Source organism: Haliotis cracherodii, unplaced genomic scaffold (genome assembly GCF_022045235.1).
Source record: "Haliotis cracherodii isolate W230 unplaced genomic scaffold, xgHalCrac1.p SCAF_7, whole genome shotgun sequence".
In the NCBI taxonomy this organism is placed as follows: domain Eukaryota; kingdom Metazoa; phylum Mollusca; class Gastropoda; order Lepetellida; family Haliotidae; genus Haliotis; species Haliotis cracherodii.
Genome location: NW_027266330.1, coordinates 26,808,748 through 26,834,180, shown reverse-complemented (window position 1 = coordinate 26,834,180; position 25,433 = coordinate 26,808,748). Strand labels below are relative to the sequence as shown.

The 25,433-nt window shown below is 41.9% G+C and overlaps 1 protein-coding gene across 1 annotated transcript; it reads right to left on the bottom strand.

Annotated features, from left to right (window-relative positions):
• Nucleotides 1-1,414: 1,414 nt before the first annotated feature.
• On the bottom strand, nt 1,415-23,783 carry LOC139448615 (organic cation transporter protein-like). The gene is made up of 8 exons (XM_071230180.1): nt 23,508-23,783; nt 22,064-22,485; nt 20,494-20,733; nt 18,723-18,857; nt 15,181-15,263; nt 8,739-8,850; nt 8,261-8,333; nt 1,415-1,615 (listed from the first exon to the last, which is right to left on the bottom strand). The coding sequence occupies exons 1-8, from the start codon at nt 23,775-23,777 to the stop codon at nt 1,415-1,417; spliced, it is 1,536 nt and encodes a 511-aa protein (XP_071086281.1). The 5' UTR covers nt 23,778-23,783.
• Between the last annotated feature and the right edge of the window lie 1,650 nt (nt 23,784-25,433).

Sequence of the window (25,433 nt, the reverse complement as noted above, 5' to 3'; positions counted from 1 at the left end):
GCATCGTGTTGATAACCGCCGTGTTAGCAGCTGCAAAGGCTACAGAATGTGTTTTAAGTAGTTTTATACCCACCCTCCATTTCATGAAAGATTACCTGTTAGCCATGTTGTCAGGTTGATGACATTAAAAACACTTGACCTTGGCTCTCTTGTATTATGTTTGTTTAGTTGGTAGCTATGGCTACAACTGGTAATCTGTAATATAAAAAAAAGGTTTAATTGTATTCTTCCTTAACTACTTAACAAATAATAACGTTAAACGAGTCGCTCTGGAAAACAAGACTGGTCGGCTCGGAGTATACTTTGTCTGCGTTGGGTATCTATGTTAAACTGCGGCATGGTGTCTCAGTGGGGTAGCACATGAATTCGACGTTTAACTTCACCTCACCTCACCCCACCTTGAAAAGACATTGTTTGATTCTGTTATGAAGTTATATATCCCCGATTCTCTTGTAACACATTTTATACTTCTACACTGAACCTATGAAACTGGTTTTGTTTGTTATCCATTGTAAGACTTGAAGCAATACAAATATCTTGTGGAGCCCCTTAACAATGCCTTCTCTGACACAGAAAACCTGCCTCTTCAGAACGGATAATCATAAGATATTGATAATATCTGGTAAGCGACGCTCTGATTGGTCGGATGAGAGGTCGTTCTGACGAGACCCCTAATGGTATGTCCTCAGATCTTTGTTTAGAGGTAGCGAGCACTAAGATCTGATTTTAATACGATTGGCAGTTATTCGTTTTCCACTCAATAATTATCAGATTAATCAGAATCCGGCGTTTGGAGTAATCGGTTGAATGTGCAATTCAAAAGAGCATTCCCAGCTGCTCCCCGGAACTACACAACTCAAACTGCCAGTAAGGCGCTAGAAGGTGTTTCATTGTCTTTACACTTCAGCTTTCAGCACGACTGAAGCCCTAGAATCAGGGAGTAAAGTTATAGCTATAAACTACTGAAGGCACTCTGTATATCTTTCGTGGCCTTGAAATGAAATCATATGTATATTCAGTACTGTAATGTTATCGAAGTTTGCGTGTCTGTTCATAATAACGTATATACACCGTCTGGATCCAAACGTTTAGTTTGGGTCTGTTTCTGGTTGTGAACATGTTCCAAAGCCTTTTATTGTTATTGTTTGTATTTCATTGTCCCTTGATCACAGAAAGATTATATTTTACAAATTGTGTTTACTTCCCTCCCGGCCAGTCCGTGTCAAGTGAAATGGTATACGTATGGTATATCTTTGCTTCTATTCCTTATAACTGTTAATTATCGAAACTGGCAATTTTGAAAACTAAAACAATATAACGTAAGAAATCCTTTTAATATCAAGATACAAACACGAATGATTTTATGTTAAGTCAACCTTCCCACACGAGCAAAGGATCGTAATACACTGTTTGGTCAGATCTGTTCCGTTTCGCTGTTGCACCTTTCTGGTAAGTCAAAGGTCTTTGACTCTGACCTATGACCCAGGGTACCCGGATGTCGAAGTGAGTCCTGGAGGGGCATGTCTTTAGTTTCCGGAAGTGGGGCCAGACATACACAGCCGATCATTAGCATTCCTCCCATCACGATAAATGGTACCAATATGTTGTTTTCATCCTGTCAAACGAATATATATATGAGAAATGAATGTTTCATCATCAACTATTGTATAATGTGTGCACGTCCAATGTAACACTGTTGGTATAATAAAATTTAAACTTCCGTGTTATTTAATGCTCTTCTCAAGAAGGAATGATTATTCAGGAAAGTGCAACTGTTTAAGGTTGAAATACACTTTGGCTCATCTGATTCGTTATATTGCGGACATTCTTTCCCAAAACAGCCCTCTGTAGATGTCAATATAAATTTGTACTGGTTTTCTAAAAGCAATCCATGGAATGTTTATACATCCTGGAACAACTCTTGAATTAGATACCTAACCTGTACCATGTTTTTACCAAGAAAACCGTATTTAGTTCGTTTTGTTTTCATTATTGTTGTAGTGAGTGAGTGAGTGAGTGGGGTTTAACGCCGCTTTTAACAGTATTCCAGTTATATCGCGGCGTGTCAGCTTAATGTGAGAGGAAAGCCCGAAGTGATGCAGGTCTTAGACGTTTACCACTTCGGTGAAACCCACGAGCACGGGTATGGTGCTGACAAACCTAGAAACATAATCGGGGCGAACCGGGATTCGAACCCACAATCATAGGTTTCTGGCGTGGCCAAGGGACGCAACTCTGCACAGCGAATCGCGGCGCCTTAGATGACTGGGCCACCCGTGCCCCCTCATTACTGTTGTAAGCGGGAAGACCCTGACTGACATTGTTTCATGCGTCTATATAGGTGGAAGGTACCACAGTTCGCCTTGTGTTGACGATGTGGTCTGGTGAATTACCATCAGCAGCAACATTGGCGCAACAACTCCTCCTATCCTTGATGCTGTCTGGCACACGCCGAATCCAAGAGACCTGTCAATTGGAGGAGACAATATGATTCACCATGTTTCCAAAGTATCCTCTATTGTGGGATTTCATTGAAAGGAACCCCCGAGACACTGAATGTATTACAAATGTATTCTCAGTGGACGCATCTCTGGTGCACAAGTGAGAACACGGTTGATGAGCTTTTCCTGTTTGAGTGAGTGAGTGAGTTGGTTTTAATCCAGTTATAGCACGGCTTTTTCCTGTATGACGGGTGACCAGGTGACTCTTGAAGGTAACCCTTTTCGGCTCGACCTATTTAGAAATTCAATTTCACAATTAAAAATATATTTTCATGTCCTGGAAGTGTCCCACCTTAAAGCATGAACGAACAACTCCCGTTGAATAGTGTGCCCTTCCCAAAGCACAGACTCTCATGCTAAATTCACCTACCTGATAACAGTTGGGTATATCTCGTTAGTGAACAGGTGCATGACCATCCATCCGCCTCCTATTCCGAACTTTCCAACAAGGGCCAGAACATTGACTATAATTCCTCTGTCAGCTTAAATGATAAAATGAGTGAAATTGTTGAAGGTCAACACGGTTTTGAACATTATTTCAGTTATATCAAGTCTGAAGTGATGATAGATCAAAGATATACATGTATGCATATGATTGTCACATGATAAACATTAGATAAATTTACAGGGCATCCTTTGTGCTTCAGCTGCCGTCAGCATGTTAAGGTATGGGAATTAGGATCACCTTAGATCGCGCAAGCTCCTTCCCAGCGCGTGACACCTTCGTTACACTCTCGGTAACATCGCTGCCACCAGTGTGGGCGCGGCCATTTCAAGAATCTTGAAATTTGCCCCTCCAACCCCATATGTAGTAACGTTTATACTTTGGTTCATGTGTTTGAAAAGGTTTACGACTGACCATGTTTTTCAGATGAATTTACTTTGTTGTTTTGATAATCAGATTGGTTCGAGATTGCAGACTAACGGAAAATCAACCAACTTCTCCCTTACATTCTTACTATATCAATAACACGATAGTTTTAATGAATCAGAAATTCAAATTGACAAAAGAAGAAAGTAATTAAGCAGCGATAAGTGTATTCGGCATTACGACAGTCGTCACTTGTTTGTAAACATAACGGTCATTCGGTTACGAGTTCAACTCCAAGCATAGTTGTGGCCACCTATTCACAGTGGGGAGTTTTGACTGGTGGCAGCGATAGTATAGAGAGCTCCGGGAACGTACTATCGCTGTGAGGAGCTTGTAGATCGCGTTGCACCCAGGCCTGTTATACATTATGTTATAGTCAACGTTGTCGGAATACTGTTGAGATAGTTCAACATAGCTGCAATCATACATGTATGAATATTATGGACAAAATATAGTTATTTTGATCTACACATGTACACTTGGATAAAGAAGTAAGTACAGAATTGGTTGAATATTTGGTTCAAACTATGTATGCGTGTGTGTGTGTGTGTGTGTGTGTGTGTGTGTGTGTGTGTGTGTGTGCACGTAATGGTCAGTATATGTACAACTATTACGTTACAGGCGTAATACGGACTTTTGAAAGGGAAGTTGGCAGTCATATTGGATTTTCCGTGACTAACGTTATTTTCCTCTTTGTTACCCGACAGCCACTGACCGTGCACCTCTCTGTTCCTGCATGACCATTTGAACATTTATATATGCTGCGTGCTCCACTAAATATGAAATATCGAAACCGTTTGAACTTGATCGTTCCCATGAACTGCTGACTCTGCGACTGTGACAGATGTACCTCAAGCAACCCAGGGGCGTTCGGGTAGCCTTGTGGTTAAAGCGTTCGCTCGTTACGCCTAAGAGCCGGGTTCGATTCCCCACATGGGTTCAATGTGTGAAGCCCATTTCTGGGGTCCTCCGCCGTGATATTGCTAGAATATTGCTAAGAGCGGCGTAAAACCATACTCACTCACTCAAGCAACCCAACGCACTCTTGGAAAATTGTAAACATGAATAAACCAATTTTACTGACGGAAAAAAAGTAACTGTACTTCAGTTCAATAAATTATCTAAATAAATTTAATTCATTCTGAAATCTTTCAATACATATTAATGAGGATATCTTCTCGACTTTAAGGTCGTGATTCACAATTTGCACGTACCTTTATTTGTTTGCGTGTTTGTTAGGAGCATGATAATCACACGCGTGGAATTTCAATGTAAACAGCACACAATGAATGTTTAGCTATCGGGTGCTCATATTAACACGTTTGATTCACCAAATATAAGGCTTAAGCAATGCCGCGACCAGCTGAAAATAACGTTTGCGCACCTTGTGTATGCTACGTTGCAAGACATTTGAATGTTCATCGAAACACAACAGTATCTGTTTGGTGACATTATCTGCATGACTTGCCACGGGCCGGTGGTCCACTTGAGACTTCGCGTCATCAAGACAACGATATTCGGCTGGTGCATCATCGGAATCGATACCAACATCAAACATAAACAGGTCGGGCAATTCCTGGGTTTAGACCATGTAGTGGCAGAAGCATGCGCAACCCTTTGAGGGAGCATTACATCCGCCCGACGTCCAGCGATACGCCCAATGAGGCTACCATGTTACCCTCAGGCATACCTAGTTTGCTGTAGACAGCATCTCAAGTTCATAAGACATTATGCCCTTCACATATGAGTTCAGGTTTCATCTGGATTGCTCGGATGGTTACTCAACGATACTCAACGTCGTCAGTTTGGGGATCGAAGTGTAATGCGAGCCCTGGATATATAGAGGATGTGAAACCGTATGGGGTGGCATCACAATTAATGGTAGACAGAACACGACTCATCAATGTTAATGTCAATTTGAATGACATACGCTATCAGGACGACATCGTTCGAGATCATGATCTACCCTTTGCAGGGACGTAACAGACTTTTTCAGGCAGCATAACATTGCTGTACTGCCATGGCCGTTTCCTTCTCCAGAGCTGTCCACAATAGAACATGTCTGGGATGAGACTGAATGACGCGTACGACAGGACCAGAATCAGTCGGTAACACTGGCTCTTTTGGAAAAATCTTCGGTTGACAATTGGAACAACATCACCCAGACTATTAGTATTTTCAAAATATCCCCCAGGCTATTTTCAATCATCAGACTGTGTCTTCAAAGCGCCGCCGCTGCCTCGCCTGTATCAACGCAAATGGTGGTCACACCCGATGTTGATATTGTTAATTGGGTTGTTACAGCATCCTCTCTAAGGGCGTGTCTCTCTGTCGAATCCGGCCTTCAGCGTGACGAACGAGCGCATTAACCACTAAGCTACCCCATCGCCCGACATGCTTCATGAAAGTAAGGAAGAAGTAGAAATACGTTCTATCAGCCGTATATGTATAGACGTTTACTCCTGAAAGATATAGTCCCTACAATCAACACATTTCTGGGGTCTCTGTATAAAAATACCTACCACAGAACGAAGCGCTCAACATAACGATATTAAATATTAAATTTCGTGTCATTTTTATCAGTCCCTTTGAAACAAGATATCACAATCTATATATAATACACAAATAGTTTAAATAAACGTTGTTTGAGGACGCGGTCAGCTACATTTGTGTTGAATCACATCTGCCTGCAATATATTTGTCTGGGTCAGGCGAACCAGTGATTGAAAGGTACTGGGTACCCATCCTGGCGCGACTTCTCCCACAAGCTGTAATAATTCCCCATGTAGTTATTCGTTTTCCACTCAACTATAATCAGATGAATGAGCATCCGTTGTTTTAAATAATCAGTTCCACGGTCAACGATTGAATGTATTCTCCACTGCACTCTTGGAGTATACAATCCAAACTACCAGTAAGGCACAAGAAGGTGTTACATTTTCATTATGATATTCCACTGCGTACATTATAGGCACTTCCGGTTTGAGCAGTACCAAAGCCAAGGAGTAAAGTGAAGACCTGTCAATATTAAACGCACTTCATATATCTTTCATGGTCTTGAAACCATGTTGGGTTCTGGTATTATCAGATTTTTTCTACCTTCACGACACTGTTTGCTTGTCTGTAGTTTAACGCCGCAATATTACATCTATATGACGGCGGTCAGTAAATAATCGAGTCTGGGCCAGGCAACTCAGTGATTGACATCATGAGCATTGATCCACGCAATTGGGATCGATTTCATGCATCAACCAAGTCAGCGAGCCTGAACACCCGACCCCGTTATTCGCCTCTTACGACAAGCAGAGTCGCTTTTTACAGCAAGCGTGGGTTGCTGAAGACCTATTCTACCCCGGACCTTCACGGGTCTCACAACACTGAGTTCACTGGGTAGCTAGTTTAAGTTTGGGTCTGTTTCTGATTTTGCATATATTTCAAAGCCTTCTTATTGTTTTATTTCATTGTCCCTTGATCACAGATATATAATATTTTAAAATTATGTTTACTTTTCTCCCGGTGAGTCCAGGTTTGTACCTTTCAAATCTATATTGCGGCGGTCGGGTAGCCTAGTGGTTAAAGCGTTCGCTCGTCACACAGAAGACCCAGGTTCGATTCCCGACATAGCTACAATGTGTGAAGCCCATTTCTGGTGTCCCCCGCCGTGATATTGCTGGAAAATTGCTAAAAGCCGCGTAAAATCATAGTCACTCACTCAAATCTATATTTGACTTCCTTATATGTGAATGTTAATATCGAAATGGCAATTCCGACAAATAAAACAATATAAAGAAGGAAATAATTTTAATATAGAGATACAAACACGAATGAACTCGTGTTCAGTCAACCTTCCCTAATAGGAGAGTTAGGAATTAACAAGTTAGGAATTATATCACTGTTACGTCAGATTTCTCCCTTTCGCTGTTGTCTCTACACTGGGCCCCTGTTACGTCAAAGGTCTCTGCCTCCGACCTTTGATCTCGGGTACCCGGATGTTGAAGGGAGTCCTGGAGGGGCATGTCTTTGGTTTCCGGAAGTAAGACAAGACATACACAGCCGATCATTTGCATCCCTCCCATCACGATAAATGGTACCAATATGTTGTTTTCATCCTGTCAAACGAATACATATATGAGAAATGAATGTTTCATCATCAACTATTGTATAATGTGTGCACGTCCTATGTAGCACTGTTGGTATAATAAAATTTAAACTTCCATGTTATTTAATGCTCTTCTCAAGAAGGAATGATTATTCAGGAAAGTGCAACTGTTTAAGGTTCGAAATACACTTTGGCTCATCTGATTCGTTATATTGCGGACATTCTTTCCCAAAACAGCCCTCTGTAGATGTCAATATAAATTTGTACTGGTTTTCTAAAAGCAATCCATGGAATGTTTATACATCCTGGAACAACTCTTGAATTAGATACCTAACCTGTACCATGTTTTTACCAAGAAAACCGTATTTAGTTCGTTTTGTTTTCATTATTGTTGTAGTGAGTGAGTGAGTGAGTGGGGTTTAACGCCGCTTTTAACAGTATTCCAGTTATATCGCGGCGTGTCAGCTTAATGTGAGAGGAAAGCCCGAAGTGATGCAGGTCTTAGACGTTTACCACTTCCATGAAACCCACGAGCACGGGTATGGAGCTGACAAACCTAGAAACATAATCGGGGCGAACCGGGATTCGAACCCACAATCATAGGTTTCTGGCGTGGCCAAGGGACGCAACTCTGCACACCGAATCGCGGCGCCTTAGACGACTGGTCCACACGTGCCCCCTCATTATTGTTGTAAGCAGGAAGACCCTGACTGGCATTGTTCCATGCATTTATATAGGTGGAAGGTACCACAGTTCGCCTTGTGTTGACGATGTGGTCTGGTGAATTACCATCAGCAGCAACATTGGCGCAACAACTCCTCCTATCCTTGATGCTGTCTGGCACACGCCGAATCCAAGAGACCTGTCAATTGGAGGAGACAATGTGATACACCGTGTTTCCAAAGTATCTTCTATTGTGGGATTACATTGAAAGGAACCCCCGAGACACTGAATGTATTACACATGTATTCTCAGTGGACGCATCTCTAGTGCACAAGTGAGAACACAGTTGATGAGCTTTTCCTGTATTAGTGAGTGAGTGAGTTGGGTTTAATCCAGTTATAGCACGGCTTTTTCCTGTATGACGGGTGACCAGATGACTCTTGAAGGTAACCCTTTTCGCCTCGACCTATTTAGAAATTCAATTTCACAATTAAAAATATATTTTCATGTCCTGGAAGTGTCCCACCTTAAAGCAAAAACGAACAACCCCCGTTGAATATTGTGCCCTTCCCAAAGCACAGACTCTCATGCTAAATTCACCTACCTGATAACAGTTGGGTATATCTCGTTAGTGAACAGGTGCATGACCATCCATCCGCCTCCTATTCCGAACTTTCCAACAAGGGCCAGAACATTGACTATAATTCCTCTGTCAGCTTAAATGATAAAATGAGTGAAATTGTTGAAGGTCAACACGGTTTTGGACATTATTTCAGTTATATCAAGTCTGAAGTGATGATAGATCAAAGATATACATGTATGCATATGATTGTCACATGATAAACATTAGATAAATTTACAGGGCATCCTTTGTGCTTCAGCTGCCGTCAGCATGTTAAGGTATGGGAATTAGGATCACCCTAGATCGCGCAAGCTCCTTCCCAGCGCGTGACACCTTCGTTACACTCTCGGTAACATCGCTGCCACCAGTGTGGGCGCGGCCATTTCAAGAATCTTGAAATTTGCCCCTCCAACCCCATATGTAGTAACGTTTATACTTTGGTTCATGTGTTTGAAAAGGTTTACGACTGACCATGTTTTTCAGATGAATTTACTTTGTTGTTTTGATAATCATATTGGTTCGAGATTGCAGACTAACGGAAAATCAACCAACTTCTCCCTTACATTCTTACTATATCAATAACACGATAGTTTTAATGAAACAGAAATTCAAATTGACAAAAGAAGAAAGTAATTTAGCAGCGATAAGTGTATTCGGCGTCACGACAGTCGTCACTTGTTTGTAAACATAACGGTCATTCGATTACGAGTTCAACTCCAAGCATGGTTGTGGCCACCTATTCACAGTGGGGAGGGAGTTTTGACTGGTGGCAGCGATAGTATAGAGAGCTCCGGGAACGTACTATCGCTGTGAGGAGCTTGTAGATCGCGTTGCACCCAGGCCTGTTATACATTATGTTATAGTCAACGTTGTCGGAATACTGTTGAGATAGTTCAACATAGCTGCAATCATACATGTATGAATATTATGGACAAAATATAGTTATATTGATCTACACATGTACACTTGGATAAAGAAGTAAGTACAGAATTGGTTGAATATTTGGTTCAAACTATGTATGTGTGTGTGTGTGTGTGTGTGTGTGTGTGTGTGTGTGTGTGTGTGTGTGTGTGTGTGTGTGTGTGTGTGCACGTAATGGTCAGTATATGTACAACTATTACGTTACAGGCGTGATACGGACTTTTGAAAGGGAAGTTGGCAGTCATACCGGATTTTCCGTGACTAACGTTATTTTCCTCTTTGTTACCCGACAGCCACTGACCGTGCACCTCTCTGTTCCTGCATGACCATTTGAACATTTATATATGCTGCGTGCTCCACTAAATATGAAATATCGAAACCGTTTGAACTTGATCGTTCCCATGAACTGCTGACTCTGCGACTGTGACAGATGTACCTCAAGCAACCCAGGGGCGTTCGGGTAGCCTTGTGGTTAAAGCGTTCGCTCGTTACGCCTAAGACCCGGGTTCGATTCCCCACATGGGTTCAATATGTGAAGCCCATTTCTGGGGTCTTCTGCCGTGATATTGCTGGAATAAAACCATACTCACTCACTCACTCACTCACTCACTCAAGCAACCCAACGCACTCTTGGAAAATTGTAAACATGAATAAACCAATTTTACTGACGGAAAAAAAGTAACTGTACTTCAGTTCATTTAATTATCTAAATAAATTTAATTCATTCTGAAATCTTTCAATACATATTAATGAGGATATCTTCTCGACTTGGTGTGATTCACAATTTGCACGTACCTTTATTTGTTTGCGTGTTTGTTAGGAGCATGATAATCACACGCGTGGAATTTCAATGTAAACAGCACACAATGAATGTTTAGCTATCGGGTGCTCATATTAACACGTTTGTTTCACCAAGAAAAAGGCTTAAGCAATGCCGCGACCAGCTGAAAATAACGTTTGCGCACCGTGGGTATGCTACGTTGCAAGACATTTGAATGTTCATCGAAACACAACAGTATCTGTTTGGTGACATTATCTACAGCAGGGAAACATTCGTGACTTGCCACGGGCAGGTGGTCCACTGTCAACAAGACAACGATATTCAGCTGGCGCATCATCAGAATCGATACCAACATCAAACATAAACAGGTCGGGCAATTCCTGGGTTTAGACCATTTAGTGGCAGAAGCATGCGCAACCCTTCGAGGGAGCATTACATCCGCCCGACGTCCAGCGATACGCCCAATGAGGCTACCATGTTACCCTCAGGCATACCTAGTTTGCTGTAGACAGCATATCAAGTTCATAAGACAGTATACCCTTCACATATGAGTTCAGGTTTCATCTGGATTGCTCGGGTGGTTACTCAACGATACTCAACGTCGTCACTTTGGGGATCGAAGTGTATTGCGAGCCCTGGAGATAAAGAGGATGTAAAACCGTATGGGGTGGCATCACAACTGTTACAAGTCCTGGAAACCCGTCTCAAAACCTTTGGTCAGAGATCTTTCCAGTTCTGCGCTTCCTCGCTATGGAACAGACTACCATCTGACCTTAAGCTGTCGCCACCGCTTTCATCTTTTAAGGCTCATCTGAAAACACACCTTTTCACACAACACTACTCCCCCTTTCATTAGCATTACTTGCTACAACTTTGTAGCGCCATGAGCATTAACTCGGTGAATGGAATCTGGCGCAATATAAATGGACTTATTATTATTAACTAATGGCAGAACACGACTCATCATTGTTAATGTCAATTTGATACGCTATCAGGACTACATCGTTTGAGATCATGTTCATATGTATAGACGTTTACTTCTGAAAAATATAGTCCCTACAATCAACACATAACAGGTTTAGGAGAGAAACTTTCCTTTTGGGGGCTCTGTATAAAAATACCTACCACAGAACGAAATCACAGTCTATATATGATACACAAATAGTATGAATACATGTTGTTGGAGGACGCGGTCAGCTACATATATGTTATATCACATCTGCCTGAAATACATTTGTCTGGGTCAAGCGAACCAGAGACTGAACGGTACTGGGGGCCCATCCTGGCGCGACTTCTCCCACAAGCTGCAATAATACCCCATGTAGATCAGATAATCAGCATCCGTTGTTTTAAATAATCTGTTCCACGGAGAACGATTGAATGTGCATTAAACAAAACAATCCAAACTACAAGTAAGGCACGAGAAGGTGTTACATTTTCATTATGATATTCCACTGCGTACATTATAGCCACTTCCGGTTTGAGCAGGACCAAAGCCGATGAGTAAAGTGAAGACCTGTCAATATTAAACGCACTTCATATATCTTTCATGGTCTTGAAACCATGTTGGGTTCTGGTATTATCAGATTACGTTTCTGTTCATAATGACCTTTTTTCTACCTTCACAACACTGTTTGTTTGTTTGTTGTTTAACGCCGCAATATTACAGGTATATGGCGGCGGTCTGTAAATAATTGAGTCTGGACCAGACAATCCAGTGATTGACATAATGAGCATTGATCCACGTAATTTGGATCGATGACATGCATCAACCAAGTCAGCCAGCCTGACCACCCGATCCCGTTAGTCGCCTTTTACAGCAAGCGTGGGTTGCTGAAGACCTATTCTACCCCGGACCTTCACGGGTCTCACAACACTGACTACACTGGGTAGCTACTTTAAATTTGGGTTTGTTCCTGATTTTGCATATATTTCAAAGCCTTGTTACTGTTTGTATTTCCTTGTCCCTTGATCATAGATATATAATATTTTAAAATTATATATACTTAGTCCGCGTCAAGTATAAGTGTTATATACTATTTGTACCTTTCGGGTAGCCTAGTGGTTTAAGCGTTCGTTCGTCACGCCGAAGACCCGGGTACGATTCCCGACATGGGTACAATGTGTGAAGCCCATTTCTGGTGTCCCCCGCCGTGATATTGCTGGAAAATTGCTAAAAGCGGCGTAAAACCATAGTCACTCACTCAAATCTATATTTGACTTCCTTATATGTGAATGTTAATATCGAAATGGCAATTCCGACAAATAAAACAATATAAAGAAGGAAATAATTTTAATATAGAGATACAAACACGAATGAACTCGTGTTCAGTCAACCTTCCCTAATAGGAGAGTTAGGAATTAACAAGTTAGGAATTATATCACTGTTACGTCAGATTTCTCCCTTTCGCTGTTGTCTCTACACTGGGCCCCTGTTACGTCAAAGGTCTCTGCGTCCGACCTTTGATCTCGGGTACCCGGATGTCGAAGTGAGTCCTGGAGGGGCATGTCTTTAGTTTCCGGAAGTAAGACAAGACATACACAGCTGATCATTAGCATGCCTCCCATCACGATAAATGGTACCAATATGTTGTTTTCATCCTGTCAAACGAATATTTATCTGAGAAATGTATGTTTCATCATCATCTATTACATACATGCACGTCCTATGCAGCACTGTTGGTATAATAGAATTAAACCTTTCATGTTAATGGTCATCTCAAGAACGAATGATTATTCAGAAAAGTGCCAATGTTTGACATACGAAATACACTTTGGTTCATTGATTCGTTATTTTGCGGATATTCTATCCCAAACAGCAACCTGAAAATGGCAGAATAAATTGGTACTGCCTTTTTAAAAGCAATCCATGGAATGCTAATATCTCCTGGGACAAACTCTTGAATTAGATTTCAAAACGCTCTCCGTGCAGTTTATAATTAAAATCGTAATTTGATCGTTTTGTTTTTACTTTTATTGTTAACAGGAAAACACTGTCTGACATTTTTTTACGTGTTTATATAACCGGGGAGTACCACAGTTCGCCTTGTGTTGACGATGTGGTCGGGTGTATTACCATCAGCAGCAACATTGGCGCAACAACTCCTCCTATCCTTGATGCTATCTGACACACGCCGAATCCAAGAGACCTGTCAATTGGAGGAGACAATATGATTCACCATGTTTCCAAAATAACATGGGAAAATAAATTCCCACACAAATACCGCATGATGAAAAAAGTTCAAATTAGACTACCCATCTTTGAAATGTTGGATCCGTTAACAAATAATATCATAGACTTCTATATGGAGATGTTATTAAAGGAGTATCCAAGCAACTGCTGTGCATATGTGAAAACACAGATTATCTCTTCCTGTATGACGAGTGACCAGATTACTATTGTCAGATAACCTTTCCGCCTCACCCTGTATAGAAATTTAGTTCACATTTAAAAACGAAATGTTGGTTGGCTGGTTTGTTATTTAACGCCGCACTCAGCAATATTCCAGCTATATGACGGCGGTCTGGGAAATAATCGAGTCTGGACCAGACAATCCATTGATTAATATCATGAGCATCGATCAACGCACTTGGGATCGATTTCATGCATCAACCAAGTCAGCGAGCCTGACCACCCGATCCATTTATCGCCTTTTACGACAAGCATAATCACCTTTTACGGCAAGCATGGGTTGCTGAAGAACTCTTCTACCCCGGAATCTTCACGGGTCTAAAAACGAAATGTAACGCCTTGAAGCATGAATGAACAACTCTCACTTAATATCATGCTCTTCTCACAGGACTTGCACTGATGATGTAGTTCTCCTAATTAAAGAAAACAAAATTCACATACCTGATAACAGTTGGGTATATCTCGTTAGTGAATAGGTACATGACCACCCATCCGCCGCCAATTCCGAATCTTCCAACCAGGGCCAAAACATTGACTATAATTCCTCTCTCGGCTTAAATGATAAAATGGATGAATTAGTTGGAGGTATGCACAGTTGTTCCGATGTATAACGGCGAGGCGGCACATGTTGGAGGAAAGTCGGAAGTGATGAAAGAAGATATGCCTGTGTACATATGATTTTCACATGATACACATTGGATTAACTTGCAGGTCTGCAGCTCTGAAGAAATCTGGAATGGGATATGATATATGATGTAATCAATTTTGTCAGGATGAAATAGCTGTAAACTTACTGTTGCCCCCTACCTGTTTAGGGCTAAGACCTGCATCAATTGTGTTTGTCTACCCACATTAAGTTGACGTTACAATTTGCTGTTCATTACTTTGAAAAGTCATCTTTAACCAGAATAAGAGGGTTTTTCATAAAATAAAATTGAGGGCACGGGTGGCCCAATCGTCCTAGGCGCCGCGATTCGCTGTGCAGAGTTGCGTCCCTTGGGCACGCCAGAAACCTATGATTGTGGGTTCGAATCCCGGTTGCCCTGATTATGTTTATGGTTTGTCAGCACCATACCCGTGTTCGTGGGTTTCACCGAAGTGGTAAACGTCTGAGACCTTCATCACTTCGATGTTTCCTCCCACATTTAGCTGACACGCCGTGATGTAACTGGAATACTGTTAAAAGCGGCGTTAAACCCAACCCACTCACTCACTCTTAACATAAAATTAATTCTAATATTAAATCTGCGATTACAAGCATCCGCATCAATCCGTACCATCATGTGCGGGATGAGGAAGGGTCTACTTACAAGCCAAATAGACCCCGAGGGACCCGCACATTGCAACTCCTGCTAGCAACAAGAAGCCGAAAGCCGACCATTTTCTGCCGAGCCTGTAGAGTGTAAATGTTGTAATATAACGTCTCGAAATAATGGTAGTCGTTGTTGCTATGGAATTTCTATTACCATTTAGCCATTAGGGCTAAAGTAACGAGGTGATTTCCAAACTCAGATGGAAAAGATTAACCAAGATATAGGTTATATATAGGTATAGTACAGTTTTAGTTTTACAAACGCAAAAGGCAACACAATGGGTCCAAGCAATGGCAGCAGCAATAAGGAACAAGCCCTATTATATGTTAGAACACTCACAAATGTCCCGAATATTGTAACTGTTGATGGTGAATCTGGGCGAGTGTAGTAAGCTGGCGGGAATTTGGTGTTTTGAGACAGGCATCCCGACCGCAGGTAGATAAGGCGCAAGTTACGTCGTGAAGCCCTCCAATTGCCATCTTGTCGCTCTTATATAAATACAGCCAGCCATCAGGAAACTGTACCTTCCCCAAACGACAAGTGAAGACCTGGGGTAGAATAGGTCTTCAGCAACCCATGCTTGCCGTAAAAGGCGAATATGCTTGTCGTAAAAGGCGACTAACGGGATCGGGTGGTCAGGCTCGCTGACTTCGCTGATGCATGAAATCGATCCCAATTGCGTGGGTCGATGCTTATGATGTCAATCACTGGATTGTCTGGTCCAGACTCGATTATTTACAGAAAGCCGTCATATAGCTGGAATACTGCTGAGTGCGGCGTTAAACAACAAACCAACCAACCAACCTTCCCCAAACGTCTCAAATGATCATGGGACCTGCATCACTTCGGGCTTTCCTCCCACATTAAGCTGACACGCCGCGATATAACTGGAATAATGTTAAAAGCGGCGTTAAACCAAACTCACTCACTCACTCACTCAAATGATCAAGACGATGATGTTTATCAACAACCAATGTCACACTTTCGGTTTCAATCTTGTTACAGCAATCGACATTTTATTAGCGTTTCAGACATTTGCCGCCACTGACAATCACTACAAATACACTTACAACTATCTCAATTTCCACATAACACGAAACGACACTCTGACTACTCTGTTACTTTTGTTAACGCCAGGGTTAACATGAATGCATTACTTTCATATAAATAATATGCTTAAACTACTCTGACAAGGGGCCGTGGCTGGCCCAGTCGCCTAAGACGCCGCGATTCGCTGTGCAGAGTTGTGTCCCTTGGGCACGCCAAAAACCTATGATTGTGGGTTCGAATCCCGGTTCGCCCCGATTATGTTTCTAGGTTTGTCAGCACCATACCCGTGCTCGTGGTTTGACTCGTGGGTTTCACCGAAGTGGTAAACGTCTGAGACCTGCATCACTTCGGGCTTTCCTCTCACATTAAGCTGACACGCCGTGATATAACTTGACTAATTTTAAAAGCGGCGTTAAACCCAATTCACTCACTAATCTGACAATAATGGATATCCATTTTCTTATATTAAATCAGCTGGATAAAGAATTGTGTATTACTATTTTATCCTCTATCGAGAAGCAACCCGTATCTACCCATGTAATTGTCGTTTACAGATATATAATGTGTTCTTAGACATCTTGATTAACTAACCCATAATGTGGGTCTAGTTTGTGGTAGGCGGAGTCACAAAACAGTGAGTGGTTGTTATAATTAGAGATGGTAAGGAAAGTTGATGTGACCAGTTTGGTCAGCTGGATGAAACTACATTTTTGAAACCTGCAAATTCCAGGTCAATTACCCAATGGTTTAATCTAACACACATCATAGTTGAAACTACATCAAGACTTTTCTGTAAACTTTATTTATCTAACATCTAATACCTAATGTTCTCTATTCAGCTTCAGCGAACATTCGGCGTATAACCCCATTACCTCCCAATCAGTCGGAATCCATTGCCCTCTGGTTACTGGAATGTCAAGACCATGACCCGGGCTCAGTTAAAACAAGAATTGCAATAAGATACAATATCTGTCCTAGATGTCCTAAAGCCAAAGATCCCATAGCGGAGGCCAAGCTTCCTCTATTTCAGAAAGATGTAGGGAAGAAGGTATATAAACAGCAGCCAAAGAAATTCTTTCAAAATCATAAATCAAACATTGTCAATACGAAGATCGAAATCTTATCCCTCCCCAAACAGAAAGCTTATCAATGCTTAAAATCCCAGTAGATTATGTGCACTCTACTCACACAAATATGTCACAAACAGGGGCAGCTCTGCCAAAATTGCTAATGCAGAAGTCGACCTCTTAAAGATCTACATCAACAACTGTCATTATTTACTTGCACAAGTATGGCAGCTGCTCAGATACGCGCTAGTTTCATAAGAGAGAGCGTGTTCATGATTTAGACAAGTAGAAGTATTGTCTCAATAAGAAGGAGGAACCTGGACAATGCAGCAGATACGTTAACGTCGATGCCAGAATCCGTGTCCCGAAGGACGAGCTTATGAGCCACCTCACGGCGGCAATGGAGCTTATGTACGTTATGTAATAACCTCCCTACAAAACTGGACGTGGCAGAGCTACCAAACCCAGGGCACCAACCGGTGCTCTTGGAGACTCATATAACCCAGTAACACTGTACAGGCTGACTTCATATCATCCAATAATGCAGTATACTAAGAGAGGTGGTAGGGAGTTAGTCGTGATTAACTCTGCTTTGGACAGTATAGTTTCATATATAACAGTAGAGAAAAAGCCACAAATGACATTGACGTTTATCATCCAAAACTGGCTCCCACAAGAGATATCGCTTGGGTGTGATCAAGCTATATCTACAATGTAGATATTGCTGTAATGACCATGACGTCACAATCAAATGACATCACTTATGGCTATTGAAGCTGTTAGCAGTACTTATTACACTTAGACACTGCTTTTTATTGTCTACAAACTGAATAATTTGGAAGAATGATGTTGGAAGATATATAAAATCTCACCCTGGTGTATCTTGATATCAAATAACACTCGTTGATAAAAGTGGAAGCCTCGGAATTTTTCCACTTTTATCAACTCGTCTTGATATACGTATTTGATATCAAAAGACAGGAGGGTGGTATTCTCTTTTATTGACCTTTATCATTCTGGTGAAATTCACCTCCCCATATTAAGGTGAAATGGGGTTTAACGTCGCGTCCAAGATTATTGCACTTATATAGCGACGTGCATGTACGTGTATGTGTGCGTGTGGCTGCTTGTACTATTCCGGACTGATGCCGATTTATAATGCAGGCTCATTGAGATACCATGCCGAAGTTTAACATGAATATCCCACACAGACACAGTATACTGACTCCGAGCCGACCAGTCCTTGTTTTAGCCCCTTAATGCCGAGTGCCAGACAGGGTAACAACAAGTACCATCTTTTAATGTCTCTTGGTATGACGCGGCCGGGGATCGAACCCCGGACCTTCCGCTCTCCGGGCGGACGCTCTACCACTAGACCACGGAGGCGGTCCCCCACATTAAGATGTAATCGTCGTGTCTTACTTGTTGTTGAGCCAGAAGGCTGAGACGTAGCCTGGAATTTCCACCAGTTCGAGGAGAACGATGTTGAGGAAAAGGTTACCGGAAAGACTGTGGACGCCGAACGTCACTCCATAGTACGTCACAGAACAGGTTAACCTGCGTACGAGATACATTTTCCCATTGTGTGTGTCATACACAGTAAACAAGTCACACGCTTATGATCTTATAGAGGACAACAAATACGCCATGGTTTGTTAGTTTACCGCTGTTAACTTGTAATACGTATTGAATTGTTTAGTTCAGCTTACACATTCTCCATTACACTAATGATATTAAAATGACAACAGATACACAATACAGCGTTGAGTTACCGCAGTTAAGATGTAAAGCAAACGTACGCATTGATCTGAATGGTTCAGTTTTACATATTCTCCCTTGTCCAAATGGGCAATTTTCACCTAAAAGCAGCCATAAGCGGGACCAAACTGTGGATTGGATGGTGACAATTTCTGGTTGAGGAGGGAGGGGGGGAGGGAGGAGAGACTTTATGCGGTAAAAGCAACCTCGCTCCATCAAAAATAAAATCATCTTCGCACGAGCCAAAAGGTCGTACAAAAGCATACCGAGTTAGTGCAGTTCAAATTATACAGGTTTTACTGTGATTATAACATACTATTCTCATGAACGTTGGTTTCTTAAAATCTTTGCAATATCTCATTTAAGCGGTGATAAATGTTTCCTTCTATTCCACAATACTGTCACTATTCGAGATACATTTTCCCATTGTGTGTGTCATACACAGTAAACAAGTCACACGCTAATGATCTTACAGAGGACAACAAAGACGCCATGGTTTGTTAGTTTACCGCTGTTAACATGTAATACAAACGAACGTATTGAATTGTTTAGTTCAGCTTACACATTCTCCATTATATAAATGGGTGATCTGTACCATAAGGCAGCAATAAGCGGTGACCAAATTGTGGATGGGATGGTTACAATGGCTGCTTGGGTGAAAAAAACCCAGTGAACTGTTACCTGTTACATGAATCGATTGTGTGCTTGTTATTTATATCGAATTAAAGAATCAAATGGGCCACTCGCTTAATCACTGTTGATTGATATGGGACCTGTGAACATCCGGGGTATACAATTGGTCTTCAGTAACCCAGGCTTGCCCTAAAAGGCGACTTAGGGGATCGGGTGGTCAGGCTCGCGGACTTGGTTGATGCATGTCATCGTATCTGAATTGTGTGGATCGATGCTCAATCACTGGATTGTCTGGTTCAGACTCGGTTATATACAGACCGCCGTCAGATAGCTTGATTATTGCTGAGCGCGGCGTTAAACAACAACCAACCAACCATCAACAACTCGATTTTGAGAAATTTTATATATACATTTCAAAGCCACAAAACGTCGAAAATAGTGTTAGTGGAGTTCCAGTTATACAGGGTTTACTGTGATTATGACCTACTAAACTTTTAAATGTTGGTTTCTTAAAATCTTTATAGGGGCGGTCGGGTAGCCTAGTGGTTAAAGCGTTAGCTCGTCACGCCTGAGATCCGGGTTCGATTCCCGACATGGGTACAATGTGTGAAGCCCATTTCTGGTGTCCCCCGCCGTGATATTGCTGGAATATTGCTAAAAGCGGCGTAAAACCTCACTCACTAAAATCTTTATAAAGTCTCATTTAAGTGTTTCCTTTTATTTCATACTACCGTCAGTATCCTATATTACGCACAAAATGAAATATTTCCAAAACTTTACAGTTAAGGTGTTTTGTCCGTACCAAATGAATGCACATAGTATGGACTTTTTTGCCATCTTCCATCCGTGAAAGGTATCTAGATATGTGTATTTTTTTTGTTTCTCCTGTTGAGCCAACTCTTTCTTAGCCACCTCTTCAAGCCTCGTCCTGGTGTTATCTGGTTTCGGACGTCGGTTGTGTCGAGCAATGAGATCGACAACAGCCTCAGCCTCATCCAAACGACCTTTTACAGTCAACCAGCGCATGCTCTCAGGGACAAAGCTGAAACAAACAAAAAATACAATTTATTTTTAAAATTTACTCTTATCTGCTTGTATATTAACTCAACACTATAACACCTGATGAGGGTACAAGGAGTAGCCCTGAAACGTTATACAATTTGAAACAATATAAGTTCATATAACAGTTCCATAGCTTAATGTCAATAGATTCCTTTGAAACCGATATGCTGCAGAGAAAATGGTTTTTTTTTCTCAAATGATTGAAATAGAAGCTATTTTAAAACAAAATTGTGGATCACATCGTTAACAATTTTAAGTCTATTCCAATCCATTGATCTACCAACCTGAACTAAAAGTATAAGAGACCGACTAACCTCTTTCATGTTCAAAGAGGGGAGCCATTAATTGGAGACAATGGAGATGCCCACTTCTTGCCTAAATGCCTGATCCCCAAATTTCACACAGATGTTATAGAGAGGCTTGAGGAAACTATTCATAAATAAACGCTGATTATGTGTTATGAATCACTATGACGGGAACATATGGTACAAGTCAAAATATAGGATTGCATCCGACATCATTTTGTCACTGAAGCGTCAAATTTGTTCTCCACATGTCTACCGTAAAACATTTTGAAAGCTTTACTGAGGCCTTCAGTGTTGTAACCATTATCAAACAACTTTTGAACAAGAGTCGTACAACGCTCTTTAACACCTTGGTAGACAGGGCATGTAATTTTGATAGAAATAGCATGCTCGAGTGCAGTTGTGAAAACTTTTGGATACATTCGAGAATGCTCTTTCTTCCAAAATTTCAAAATGCGTCATACGACTCTTACTCAGAAGTTGTTTGATGAAGGTTACGACATTGTAAAACTTTCAAATTTCCAAATTTGACGCATGAATGACAAAAATGATGTCCGATCATTTCCCTTCTTTGGCTTGTATCATATGTGTTTATTCAGGTGAACAATTGACTTTCCTTTGCGTGTGTGTGTGTGTCACAGGTGCCACTGGTGGGGCAGGATACGCTCGCCTTTTCGGGAACATCATAACTATTTGATAGTGATTCGTGAACACATTCTCTCGCTTTTACTTTATTTTAGTCCCGCGCAATATGTGCGAGGTTGATGTCAATGATACGTATATTTCAAACGTTTGACATATGGACCTAGAATTTCACGTTTATTACATGGCATGCATAAATGTGAGAAATACTGTGTTCTTGCATGGTGCGATAATGTCTCAGTTTACTTTTAACATGTAAACATAGATCGTAGTGTACAGCAATGTAGATGTGGTAAGTCAAATGTGCAAGCATGAGTTGTTACCCAGGACAGAGCATTTAACAATTAATAACATTATACTTACAACCATCCTAATAAATATGGTGCAGATAAAACTCCACTGGCGACATGAAGGTATCTCCAGTTAGGAATCAGATATCCAAAGCAGGCAAACAAGGTCACACCGACAGGCCAAAACGGTAAAGCAGTCACAACCGCTCTCCATTTGCAACCCATGAACTCCATCAAATGGGGGATGCTAGTTCCTAAAAAGGCCCCAATAGTCATGCCAACCAGGAAACGTACGGCGGCGTACATCTGCCAGGATACAGAAAGTGCTCCGATGAAACAAAAGACTGAATGAAGTCCAATGTTCAGGAAGAAGATTTTCTTTCGTCCAAATGTGTCCGAGATCTGTCCCGCCAAGGCCACGCCCACCATGACACCGGTCATCTGGAGGGATATGATGGTCTTGCTGACCTGTCCCTTCTCACAGACAAGGTCCCACTGGAAGGACATACATAGCGTGTGGTGAAAAAGCTGTCTGGAATAATATCAGGCAGATCAAGAATGTTGATACAAAGGGCTTTGTGCAACAGCCGTGGGGATGAGAACGTATCTTGATATGCATCCTCAAAGCAACTTATTAAAAGCAAACTCAAATCCTAATGCTAAAAAATAAATTAATAATTGACTAAACTTTTACATTTACAGTCACTACCATAACCTTGTGAGGTAATACGAGTTTTCATATAATATGGGTAACTTAAAACTGGATGGGTGATTTGAGTTTCATTCCACGGTTTTTCGGTTATGTCACGGTACGTCTGCTGATATTTGGAGGAAAGCCCAATGTTATATCTCTTATACGTTTATGAGTTTTTGATACCCATGAGTGAGTGAGTGATTGAGTTGGCTTTAACGCCGCTTTTAACACTATTCCAGTTATATCACGGCGTGTCAGCTTAATGTGGGAGGAAAGCCCGAAGTGATGCAGGTCTTAGACGTTAACCACTTCGGTGAAACCCACGAGCACGGGTATGGTGCTGACAAACCTAGAAACATAATCGGGGCGAACTGGGATTCGAACCCGCAAACATAGGTTTCTGGCATGCCCAAGAGACGCAACTCTGCACAGCGAATCGCGGCGCCTTAGACGACTGGGCCACCCGTGCCCCCTTGATACCGATGAACGCCCGGGTGATACTGACAACAATGAATCATGTTCAGGGCGATTCCTGAAATCCAACTAACGATCATAGGATTTGGGCTGCGAGTTGCCTCGCTTCACACAAGTGGGCCATTAGCTCCCCGAATGAATAAATTGATTTGATGGATGGATGGACGGATGTGGATGGATGGATAGATGGATGAAGTAGTATTGGTTAACACCGGGAACTAGCATTAAGTTAATCAGGGAATAATCTAGGCATCGTTTCAGTTGGGAGAGGAGTAAAAGGGATTAAAATAAATGGTTCACATTTAACATAAATCATGTTCACACATTCACCCCATTAGACCTTACGTACCTGTGAGACAGCTGTTACCATGGAATCCGAGTACACCCTGATACAGGTAGTGTTGGCGACGGGACACTGCTTGTACACCGACGAGTTCCCCATGGTGGTGTTGAGATCCTGACCCTCCGGCACGCACCACCAGTCAGGGACCACCCCGGCCACCACGGGGATAACCATGCTCCACCCAAATAACATCTTTGGGGAACCAACCATCAGAGTTATCAGGATCTGGAAACGCCCAAAGGACCCAATATCTTCGATGAGATCTTCAAGTGTCATGTTAGTAGGAAATCCGTCCCAAGTTGTACGTTGTTGGGCTTGCACTGGACACCTTACGTCAACCTATCAGTGACTTGGATATAACTGAACCCAGCACCACGTGACTGCATGCTTGCCTACAGCTCGAAGTGTGAAGGGATCGAACTGAATGAAAAGGCCGGGTCTCGAGGCTCGAGGCTTTTTATAGCACAGCTATCGTTTATGTAAAACGTTATATGGTGCATGAAGTCAAACAGTTCATCAATGCCCGTTTATTCAACCCAGCGTGGATGAATAAAAAAATGAATACTTGAATGTGTGTCTTTAAACCGAAACAAACTATATTGCACGCCCCGGTTAAATGACGTGACCGGTATCCTCATAGAGAAAACATGACAAATATGATTTCATTAATATTTGGTTTAAAAAAAGTGGTACACGAGTAAGAACGTAACCTGTGTTTGAAGTGCCCAAAGCCGGGATCAATATCGTTTAGATTATTAATGTTGCTTAACTTAATAACAAGTAAACCATTACAGTCGGTGTCAGCTTATGGTGCCGTTTATGAACACAGACCTCAGCGTGGGTACAGGTTATCATATGTTTGTTACAAGCCCACCACAGGAGATGTGAATGTCACTATGTCAGCGAACAGTGCAAGAAGGCACAATCTTTCCCAAATGTGTTAATAATAGGTAATGAATGCGTGATACGAGGTCCACATAAAAAAAACGTTTGGCCGCCAATTTGCACATATTCCGTGGGAATGAAATAAACCAACATTCAAGTCATTTTGTCATACATTACAGAGGAGTATAAATATGCTCAGTGTTTTCACATGTTTACTAACCTGTGTGAATCAATTGCAAACGCTGCCCATATATGGCACGGATTTAAATATCCTTGAATTTAGTATGACCGGTACGACCGGTAAATGTTTCGATATACACAATTTGGATACGATGACAAGCATCAAGCAAGTCCGCAAGCCTGACCACCCGATCACGATAGTCGCCTCTTACGACAAGCATATTCGCCTTTTAAGGCAAGCGTGACCTATTCTGAAGACCTATTCTTCCCCGGATCTTCACGGTGAGACAAGCATGGTTTGCTGAAGACCCATTCTATCCCGGGTCCTCACGGCTTTGATGGAGGGAGAACAAGGGATAGTAATACATTAACATATAAGGAAGGGCTTCCTACGGCCTGAGCCGTGACTCCCGAGGGGGAGACATGTCGTGGAAGCCCCTGGGCGCAGTCGGGGTAGATTCATTTGTTTATAGACAAAGTATAATTATAATCATTAAATGGAATATCACCCATTCCTTTCATGACAATGTCGACATGTAGTAGGTGAACAAGTCGTCACCTGAGAAGACCCCCCCCCCCCCCCCCCCCCTGCATTGTTTCTGTAGGTAGCAGCCGGCCGCCCTCGACCTCTGAATATCGTTGCCCAGGGAGCATGAGGTATATCAATAGATTTCACATAGTTCAGACCAAGAGAAGAGACCACCCCTAACGTGCAGGCATCAAGCTTGTTCTGGATAAGAACTTCTTTATTCTGTGTAACGGCGTTTAAAGGCTTCTTCATGTCCCTGCATCTCATATGGACACGGGCTGCTGTTTGGGAGACTTGTTAAGGATTTAGACAGGCCTAGTTTTTAAGAAGTTTTAGAA

Excerpts from the sequence above, each read along its gene's own strand:
- LOC139448615 (XM_071230180.1), bottom strand. The coding sequence starts at position 23,777 with ATGACACTTGAAGATCTCATCGAAGATATTGGGTCCTTTGGGCGTTTC. Across the intron at positions 20,734-22,063 it reads CCATATTTATTAGGATGGTT|CTTTGTCCCTGAGAGCATGC; the intron begins GTAAGTATAATG and ends TGTTTGTTTCAG. Across the intron at positions 8,851-15,180 it reads CCTCGGGGTCTATTTGGCTT|CTGACAGAGGAATTATAGTC; the intron begins GTAAGTAGACCC and ends TTATCATTTAAG.